We start from the raw sequence: 9,532 nt of genomic DNA, 5'->3' as shown, positions 1-9,532 counted from the left end.
TTACTCAGTAAAATCTTCTAGAAAAGAGGAAAGAACTAGTGGTGAGAGCGACTGTCCCGAATATGAAAGGTCACAGGTTTGATCCCTGCTACAGTGTGATCAACCAACAGTCTTGTATCCTGTACTGGAGACTAAACCTTACCTGCTCACTCGGTGCAAGCTGCTGTTGATAAGCGCGTCAGCGAAATGGACAAAATGTGAAATGAAAGAAACAAAATCCAGCTGATGTCAGGACAAGAAAAATTCAACCATAATCAGACCAGGTTTTAAGAACATCAACATTTATTTCACATGATATAAAACAGATGGGATATGAACTTTTTGCATATTGACTCTAATAATAATATTAATAACCTCTTATAGTTATAATATCCACTCTGCTTCTTTTAATCGTGTACATAAATTACACAATATATTTTTTTTTACATTTTATACATAATTTGTTTTTTATTTTCATTTAAGTCCTGGAGTTCCAAAGTCCTACTTATTGCTTTGTACATGTGCTATTCTCTGATTCTTCTCCATCTAGGACAGATGCCAACGCAAAACTCCTAATCTGTAGAACATTTCATCTCTCTACTGTATATCTTCTATGTATTGTAAACCATAGGAAGAAAAAAACAAAGACACAACTGAAAAAGCAGACTCAAAATCCAAAACATTCATATACTGTATTGTATCGTCAACCAGGCTTCAGGAGATTCAGACCATCCTCACAATATAAATAATCACAACTTCAGTAAAATACTCAACTCTGTCCAAAAAACAGCAGCATGAAGTGGCACCTTGTTGAAGTAGAAATCTGCTCTATGTTCATATATAACTGTTTATATATTTATATATGTATATCCGACGATGAACAATCTGTGATGTTGCGGTGCAAAAAAGACGTGAAAGTATAGGGATAAGGGAGCCTCCGGTCAAGTCTCAAAAATAAAAGGAATAAAAGTCAGTACAGGTAAAATCGAAGAGCGTTGGCGGTCACTTTGGGGTAAAAGTAAAGCACTGCATGTGTGTAGAGATTTGGTGCTTAGCCCATCTGCGGTGAGACTTCTCAAGTGCTCCTATATACAGCTGTACAGTCGCCTCCAGCAGGGTTCGCAACTCAAAAACAGCTAATATTTCCCCCTACACATCAGTAGAATACTCTAATTATAAAGATAAGATGACTTTAATACTCAGAATAAGTTATCAATAGTTCTTTATATTGATGTCTGGTGCGTGTGCATGTGTTTTCTGTGGTAGGGGTGGCAACACAACTCGTGTTTAGCTAGAGGATGTAGGAAGGGACAGATCTAATAGGTGCTAAAGATACAGTACATCTGCCTCTCTTTCCGTCTGGGTGCGATGGCTGGCGGTCTGTGTGTTTGTCAGCCCGTCGTCTCGGTCTCCTCCCTGTGGGCACGGGACAGTAGTTTTTGAGTAGTTTTGTAAACGCAGGAAGCCGTGGAGCATGCTCGGTGCAGGCTGGCTACATTTGGGCTCTATGGGACGCCGTCTTGGGACGTCGGGGCCGGCGGCGCTCACGTGTCGCTGCTCACCAAGGTGAACGTCTGCGCTGCAGGCGGGAGAGAGGGGAGGGGAGAGGAGAGGAGGGGAGAGGAGAGGAGGGGAGAGGAGAGGAGGGGAGAGGAGAGGAGAGGAGAGGAGAGGAGAGGAGAGGAGGGGAGAGGAGAGGAGAGGAGAGGAGAGGAGAGGAGAGGAGGGATGGGAATGAGTGTTATTGTTGTTGCCTGTTCTCTCTGCTTTGCCCTTTACTCAACCATTCCTTGTCAACACTGGAAGGCAGTTGGAAAGTGCAAACCTTCTCCAACTTGCTGTTACACCCAAACACATCATTCCTATCACTTATATTTACTTACATAAATTGATTTCTTGACCCTGCAAACACACCCTTAGGATTTGGAATCAAGTCTCTGTCCCTTGAACCAACTAGTGACTGGCATCTTGTGGCCCAGAATAGACTAGAGTACAAACTTTATTGTCCACACATGGAATTTTGCCCTTGGCTTCACTGTGCCACATTTGTCCCATTTCATGTCCCATTAGGTTTGGCCCTTCCCTGCACTTTTCTGGAACAGCGAAGTTCTGGTTTTGCTGCTTAACATTTACAAATGTGTGTACTTTTATTCACCACTAGAGTGCGCTGCCAGCTTGGCTTGCAAGTCACATGTGGACTCGCTCCATCAAGTTGTTCCAAACAAGAGTTGGAAACAATCACAGATGTTGAGCGCTCTGTATCTCTGCCAAGACTTGATGCTTTAACAAGCAGCTTCAGTCTGCACAGTCAGAGCTAAAACTCTCTTCAACAATGAAGGGCGACGGCCATTTACTGCTGTTTTCAGGTGGTTATGTGAGGAGCCATGACCCTTAACTTGGATTTAAGAGAAAATGAAGAGAGGATTTTCCATGTTAACATAAAATGAACACCATAAAGTACTGGAATGTCTGGGATATTCAAACTCAAAAACATTGCTCATTATTGTCTCTCTACTAGATGTACAGGGTTTCCAGTGTCTTAACCATCAATCATATTCTAATTAAGAATCATGCTTGTCTGATATTAATTCTTACAGCCAAAACAAGGAAGAAAAGGAAGAAAAGCTACAAAAAAATGCACAAAAAGTTTCTCGCGACAGTCTGATTTGTCTTAAGTAAACTTCACAAGCCTTCCCGGTGTTCCTAAATCAAGCCTCAGGCACAACCGCTGTGTGGGGGAGCGGGACGGATGAGAGAGAGGAGGCAAATCCCCCTGCAGACGAGGAACTGGGATTTACCTTTTATTAACATTCTGACACTTCAGTGAAGGAGCTTTTCTCATTTTGACAATGTGAGAGGAGGAAAAACAATGTGTAACAGATGGTATAGATGAAAGGCATCTTAACTCCACATGCACACACACACACACACGCACACACACACCTGGGAGCTGCTCGGTATAATTCATACTGTTGGACACTGAGAAGCTCCACAATTAGGAAGCAGTTAAAGGTTAAGCGTCTTGTTTAAAGGTGCTCCATGTACCATTTTAACATTAATAAATCACATTCATTTTGAGACATTAGCATAATTACCATAAACAAAAGAGACCATCACGAGAAGATCTGCAGCCTCTTCACTGCATTTTACATCGTTAAATCTGGTGTATTGCTTTACGGCACAAAAAGGAAACGTTTTTTTTGCATAATTTCAGCTTCACGTCATCTTACCTCACTGGAATACATATTCACTGTCATCAATGGTGGTTATTGGATCTTAATTCCTTCTTCTTGCTCTTCAAAACAAATGCACGCGCGCATTTGGCGACGTGGAAGCAACGGGGTTTATGTGAAACGTGGTCTTCATTTTGAGAAACACAGATGCTACACTTGACGCTTGTCTACATTAGTAATGGAGGAAGGGAAGAGAGAAGTGCACGCCGCCATTCACTTACCAGCTAACATGTTGTTGTTGTTGTTGTGTTTCTTGTCATCTGCAGCTAGCTGGTTGTAGGAATCGAGGCTCTTCTCCAGCCGCTCCTCTCTGGTGGTTTGTTGCATATCCTGCCGGTCTGTGTGCGTCAGGCCCGGCTCCTCCTCCTTCGGCTCTGGGCTCGGAGTCTCAGGCTCAGCGGCTTGGAAGCTACAATAAAGAGCAAGTAGACGCGCTCTGACTTTGATGCAGTGTTTTTCAACGGGTTGTGAAGGAAATGCTTTTCAAGGAAGGCAAAATGGCCACACAGGGCATCAGTGACATGAGTGAAATCAGGCTACTAATGATATGAAAAATAAAGAGAGGGGTGCCGCTTGTAATGCAAAAGGAATGCTACTGATTTAAGCTAACAGACAAATGAAGGGATCCTTACACATGTGCATGCACACACACACACACAAATGCTTGCATGCACACACACCTGTTTTCAGTGGTCGTGTTTGTAGGTGAGCTGGTTAGATCTTGGTCTCTGCTTTCATCCTCGTCGAAGGATTGTAGGTTCACAATCTCCACGCGCTGGGGCTCCGTGCACAGGTCCAAAATCACCACCCTCTGGCTTTCACACAGCTGCAACACACACACACACACACACACACACACACACACACACACATAAATACACATTCATGCTATGGTTTTTGTTTAGCACTGAGGAATGAGGATGATGTGTGTACAGTCCGTGGCTCGGCTCTCCAGCTCCATGGAGCTTAGAGGTGCTGTCCCACTGGAGTGTAGCCCAGCCACAGCTACCGATCCTGGGGTGAACCCAGGAGATAAGCCCCTTAAAGCCGGACTGGGTTCCTTCACATTTTCACAAATCCTCTGTTATTGTCCCAGATTAGATTAGAAGACATTAAAGCCACAATCGCCGATTAGCTTTGTGTGGCAGACAGGGCTGGGATTACAGACGGTGCCTTTATCAGTGGAAGCCGGGCGCAGTGAGGGCGTCTCTTTCCAGCTTCATGACTCCTTGGATTCTGCTGGATATGTTGCTGCTGCATGTTCCAGCATAAACTACAGCAAACTAGCTGCTTTTAGCTGACAGATACACAACCACATGGACAGATACCATGTATTTCAGTCGGACGTTTAAAAAGAAATGACTGATAGGTCTTTAGTTTGTTTGAAGTGACAGTAGTTCATAAGCCTGTTGGGTATTTTCATTAACTCACCTGCAAAAATTCGTTTTTTTTATCATCACAGTTTTTAGCACTTCCATGTCATTTTCATGTTTTATCAATGCAAATAAAAGCGCTTCATTTCCATGTTTTATCACTGTGCAAATAAAATAATTTAATTTCCAAGTTTTATCACTATGCAAATAAAACTAAACTTAAGCAGCAGTGCCGGAGTGACGATAAATTATTGTCAGGCAATAAAATAACAACCCAACATTCATCAAGTCTCCGAGTCAAACTCATCCTTCACCTCGCTTGAGCTGCACTTGCACTCAGGCTACCATAACGACGCTAATAGATGCAAATATATAAATTCTGAGTTACCGCAGTGATGATACTATGTGCAAATCTTTCAATTTAACAGTATCCTTGAAAATGAGAGTCGGGCCTCCGAAGTGGGGAGGGGGAAAAGTCCCTTGGCAGCGACTAAGCTTCTGTCATACTTCAGTGTCTATGCTGTTCATGTCAGCCTGCTCCTCCAGCTCGCTCGGCAGGGTCCTGTCCCGGCCCGGCTCCCCTCCTTCAGGCTTGTCGTCTTTCACCTCCTCAGCTCTCTCCACCTCCTGGATTTGAAATTGTAACATATTCATGAGTTGTTTGCACGCTCACCAAAAAGAAAACAAAGCAACTGTAAACTACTTTAACACTCTTCATTCAATGGCGGCATAATGTACCATGTTTTTTAGGGATGATACATTAATAAGCTAACTGACTGACTAATTAAAGGGGAAATAAGTAAGGTTTTAGCACAAAATGACCATCATTTATCACACCTACTGGGCGTCTGCAACACAAAGCAAAGACAAGTAGCCAGCCCACAGTCAAAAGAGGCGGGGTCGTCACAAGGGGGTATCTGTATTTTCAACTGCGCAGCTATGAGCGAGCGATTGACGTTGCAAACATTTCATTATTAGCCATGAAGGTTAATAAGTCTTGTTCTCAAGTCAAAAAAGCAAATGACAAAGCAGTATTATATTACAGTATTCATCATGGTGCTATATTACCTCTTCAATAGACGTTTCTGTTGATCTCTGCTCTAATTATTCTCTATTGTGGAAATGTGGCTTTATTGTTTGTGTCAATAACAGGCCGACTTAATTCAAAAGCTTCTGTCAATGTTGTTGCAATTCCTGCTGGTTGCCGACAGAGGTTGAAGGTCATGGATTTTTAACTGTGATAACATGCAAAAAAATCCCATGAACCTTTGCTCCAGTTTGCGGCCTCTCTCCTGCCCCGTCTGTCGGACTGCTGGCAGCCTCAGCAGCGGTCCTGGTCCGCTCTGTCTGGGCCAGTTTCAGCTGCTGCAGAGCGGCTTCCAGCTCCACAGGGTCTGCAGAGGACTCCTCTCCGTGGGGTCGGCTCTGGGCGCACACACACACACACACACACACGGATTGATTGAGTGATTGTTTGATTGAATGTATTATTAATTTATATTAAGAACATATGTACAGTTCTTTAGACAGAAGATCCACATGTATTAACAGAAAAGGGTCAGGATAACACAATAAAGCTCAAGAGCTTATTTCCATTGTGTAAATACAGTATATCCAGATGAAGGCACATAGGCTCACACATACATGCACACACACACACACACATTTATCTTTTTGTTTTAATGCTGATAAGGCAAGCATAATTGGTAACAAAAGATCATGAAAAATAAAGAGCGTGAAGAAATGAAAAGTGAAAATTAACGTCATGCCTACTCTTATGCAGTGATTAATAGAAAAAAAACAAGATAAATTATAGTACTTTACAAGGGATAAGAGTTAACTTAAGTCCTCGGATGACAAAATGAATGACATTTTGACAGACTGGATCCTCTATATTTTGACAATACTGAATGATGAACTTCACTCTCTTTCTTTTTCTGGAGTGGATATATAACATTTAGTGAGGAGGACAGTAGGGGCTCGATCAGCTGCCTGTAATAAACTAAAAGTGAAAACTAAAGACGCCTGTATTGTAACAAAGGCTTGTGTGTGTTACCTGTAATACAACAAAGGGGTTGTCTTTGCTGAAGGAGGGCGAGCGAGACGGAGTTTCCCTCTTCTTCTCCCTGAGCGAGGCCTGCTGGTTTCTCCTCATCCTCTCCAGCTGCTCTTCTACGCTCATCCTCGCTCTGCCAACCTCTCGCTCGCCGACTCCCATCTGGTCCACTGCGCTTCGCGGCCGATCCTGCACAGGATATGACTAAACATTAATCACTCATTCTGTTTTTAAATGTTTACCTGTGGGTCATATTTTTTGTAGTCTTTGGGTGAGATGTTGCGGACTGGATGTATGCCTCAGCGTAGGCACTATGCAGCGCGGTGTAGGTGTATTGTGGGTGAGTGTAGGTCTAATATCCTAGTTTCTATGTGGGTGCTCAACCTAAATAGCATGAGGGGTAGTTACATCAGATCCTGTGTATTGGTAAATATCCGATCTGTCCATGCTTTATCTGGAGATTCAGCATATCTATATTTTTAACCTTGATGTAACAGAATCAGTCCAACGCAGATCTCTTTTTGTAAGCAACACCTACCTAAAATGTCAGGAACACATAAACCTGTGGGTATTACAACCATACAAGACAACAACCGGCAAACAGCAAGATATTATATAATATGTCTAAAAGAAAATCTTAATTTCAGATGTTTTTTCCTTTGAACTTGCTTGCCTGCCACACACTGAATTTCACAACTAATTTTAGTTGCGGAAAACATCGTCGAGGGTCACAGAAATATTTGTTCCATCTGCTTTCAGCGGTGACCAAAAACAAGAGAAAACAACAACAACAATGGCTGCAGTGAAAGAACGACCAAGGTGGCTGAGGGAATATGTGGATTTGGAGGCAGTTTTATTATTTTTGTGCTGAAAAAAAGGAAAAGAAGAAGAAAAAGGAGATGGTATGTTTGTCCGCTAAATCACACCAGGAGACAAGACGGAGAGTTTAGCACAAGCACAGAGACATAAACAAAGGCAATGAACTGAAAGAGGAAAGGAGAAGCTTTTCCACATGGGAACACGAACAAGTAAAAAGCTGAAATGTCCTTTTGTCTGTAAGAACCTGGCGAAAATTCATTTCTGTAGCAAGGATATAAATATACGCTCTGGATGAGAGCATCAGATAAATGCCTAAAACGACTCCTTAGTGGGACAGATTCTTCTAAAATGAGCTTGAAAAAGCATCTAAAGGAGTGTGCACCCATACAAAAAGCATACAAGTGTAATCAACAAAAACAATTATCCTTCAGGATGTTTGTGCCACATTTGCTGAACTGGAATCAGTTCATTTCTCTCCAACCGCTTTTGTCGCTCTCGGTGCTAAAGGCGAACTTACTGATCTGGATTCAGGTTTCTTGGTCTTCCTCAGGGTGACGTAGGAGGCGATGGTGCAGGACTCAGGAGGGCTCATGGGAGATTTGGTCCTGGGAGGAACGATGCCCACCGGGTAGGAGGGCACCGCTGGAGAGACAGCAGGGAACACCGTCAGTCACACAACTGTGAACAATCAGTGCAGTTAGGCTAATTGCTCACATCCTTGCAGAACATTTAGCGCCGCTCCATTTCGCAGCAGCAAAACAATGTAAGAAGAATGTGAATAAAAGCAGGAGACGTTAGCGTAACAGTTGGAGACATCCTCAGTATTACATCAGCCAGTTTATTTAAGTTTATCTTGCAGAATAATAATGCATTTGATTAGCACTCCTATGCAATTACAGCAGCATATAGCAGCTCTTTCCATTGTCTTTGTCTTTTACAAATTAGACAATGTGAAGAATGCAATTTCGACTGACAGAAAGCTCAAATGCCATGTGTGTCTCCGCTGATAAGTTAAGAAACAATATACTCTTTTGTTGGGAATTTAAATTTCATGTCTTTGATGCTTTGTACTATGTTTAATACTCTGTCTTAACATATTTTCTACAACAAAAGCCAGGGGAGGGATAGAGAGGCTGGAGCATAGGCGTAGATGTGGGGGGAGATCGGCAGGAATTTCTCCATCAATATTACAATAAGGTTGATTGTCATCCCCAATTATTACAGCGTCAAACGCATATACTGTATTTATACTTCAGTTTTACTGAAAGCACATTTTGTGATTAGCCTTGGTCACAAGAGAAAACACATCTTCTTCTAAAAAAATCGAGCCCTTCTCCTAGTTATTTGAAACTACTTTTAATGCATTTTGACAACAAATTAGACATGTTTCTAGAAACTTTTCTCATGTTAATTTGTATCTTTTTTTTTTTATTTTACTGATGAAGTGAGGGAAAACGGAGTTGCACTTAGGCTGCTACTGTGCTCATACTGTCAATGTGATTAGCTGCCCAGGGTTTGATTTGAGTGTGTGTGCCCCCCCCCCCCCCCCTCCCCGCCCCCCCCCCCCTCCAAACTGAAATGTACGGAAGAGGATTAGGGCCACATGTGAAAAATGTATTTGAGTTCTGACAATAACATCAGAATTCTGAGAATAAAATAAGAATTCTGAGTTTAAAGTCAGAATTCTGAGAATAATCTAAGAACTCAAATACATTTTTCACGTGGCCCTAATCTTCTTCCGTAGAAATGAAACCTATGGCCCTGGGTAAGAGTGAACGTCTTGTAACTGAAAGGTCACAGGTTGGATCCCAGCAACAGCGAAGGTCCTGTTGCACCTGCTCAGTCGCTGACTCGATCTAAGCGTGTCAGCTAAATGGCGTGAATGTAACCGGAGTCCAGAAGCACCTTTGGAGGCTGCGGCCTCTTTGTTCTCAGCAGACATCTCCGTCTTGTCCTTGTCCTCTCCGTTGGCCTCGTCCACTTCCTCCTTCACAGTCGTCAGCTCCGGCTCGCTCTTATACAGCCGGTAGTCTGGAGCTTGCTGCGGAGGGGAGGGGAGGGGAGAGAAGGCT

The 9,532-nt window shown here is 42.9% G+C and overlaps 1 protein-coding gene across 1 annotated transcript in view; it reads right to left on the bottom strand.

Moving 5' to 3' along the window:
* Positions 1–291: 291 nt before the first annotated feature.
* The window catches only part of LOC139913080 (pleckstrin homology domain-containing family A member 5-like), a 166,718-nt gene continuing 157,477 nt past the window's right edge, over positions 292–9,532 (bottom strand). The window contains exons 22-29 of the mRNA XM_078281997.1: positions 9,366–9,501; positions 7,978–8,102; positions 6,642–6,830; positions 5,852–6,010; positions 5,093–5,212; positions 3,893–4,038; positions 3,434–3,621; positions 292–1,558 (exon numbers count right to left, since the gene is read on the bottom strand). Of these exons, the coding sequence (XP_078138123.1) occupies positions 1,524–1,558; positions 3,434–3,621; positions 3,893–4,038; positions 5,093–5,212; positions 5,852–6,010; positions 6,642–6,830; positions 7,978–8,102; positions 9,366–9,501 (1,098 nt within the window). The 3' untranslated portion in view covers positions 292–1,523. The remainder of the gene's footprint in view (positions 1,559–3,433; positions 3,622–3,892; positions 4,039–5,092; positions 5,213–5,851; positions 6,011–6,641; positions 6,831–7,977; positions 8,103–9,365; positions 9,502–9,532) is intronic.

This window comes from Centroberyx gerrardi, chromosome 24, assembly GCF_048128805.1.
Source record: "Centroberyx gerrardi isolate f3 chromosome 24, fCenGer3.hap1.cur.20231027, whole genome shotgun sequence".
Taxonomy (NCBI): Eukaryota; Metazoa; Chordata; class Actinopteri; order Beryciformes; family Berycidae; genus Centroberyx; species Centroberyx gerrardi.
The sequence above is the reverse complement of the archived record's forward strand: the minus strand, read 5'-3'. Positions and strand labels throughout refer to the sequence as shown.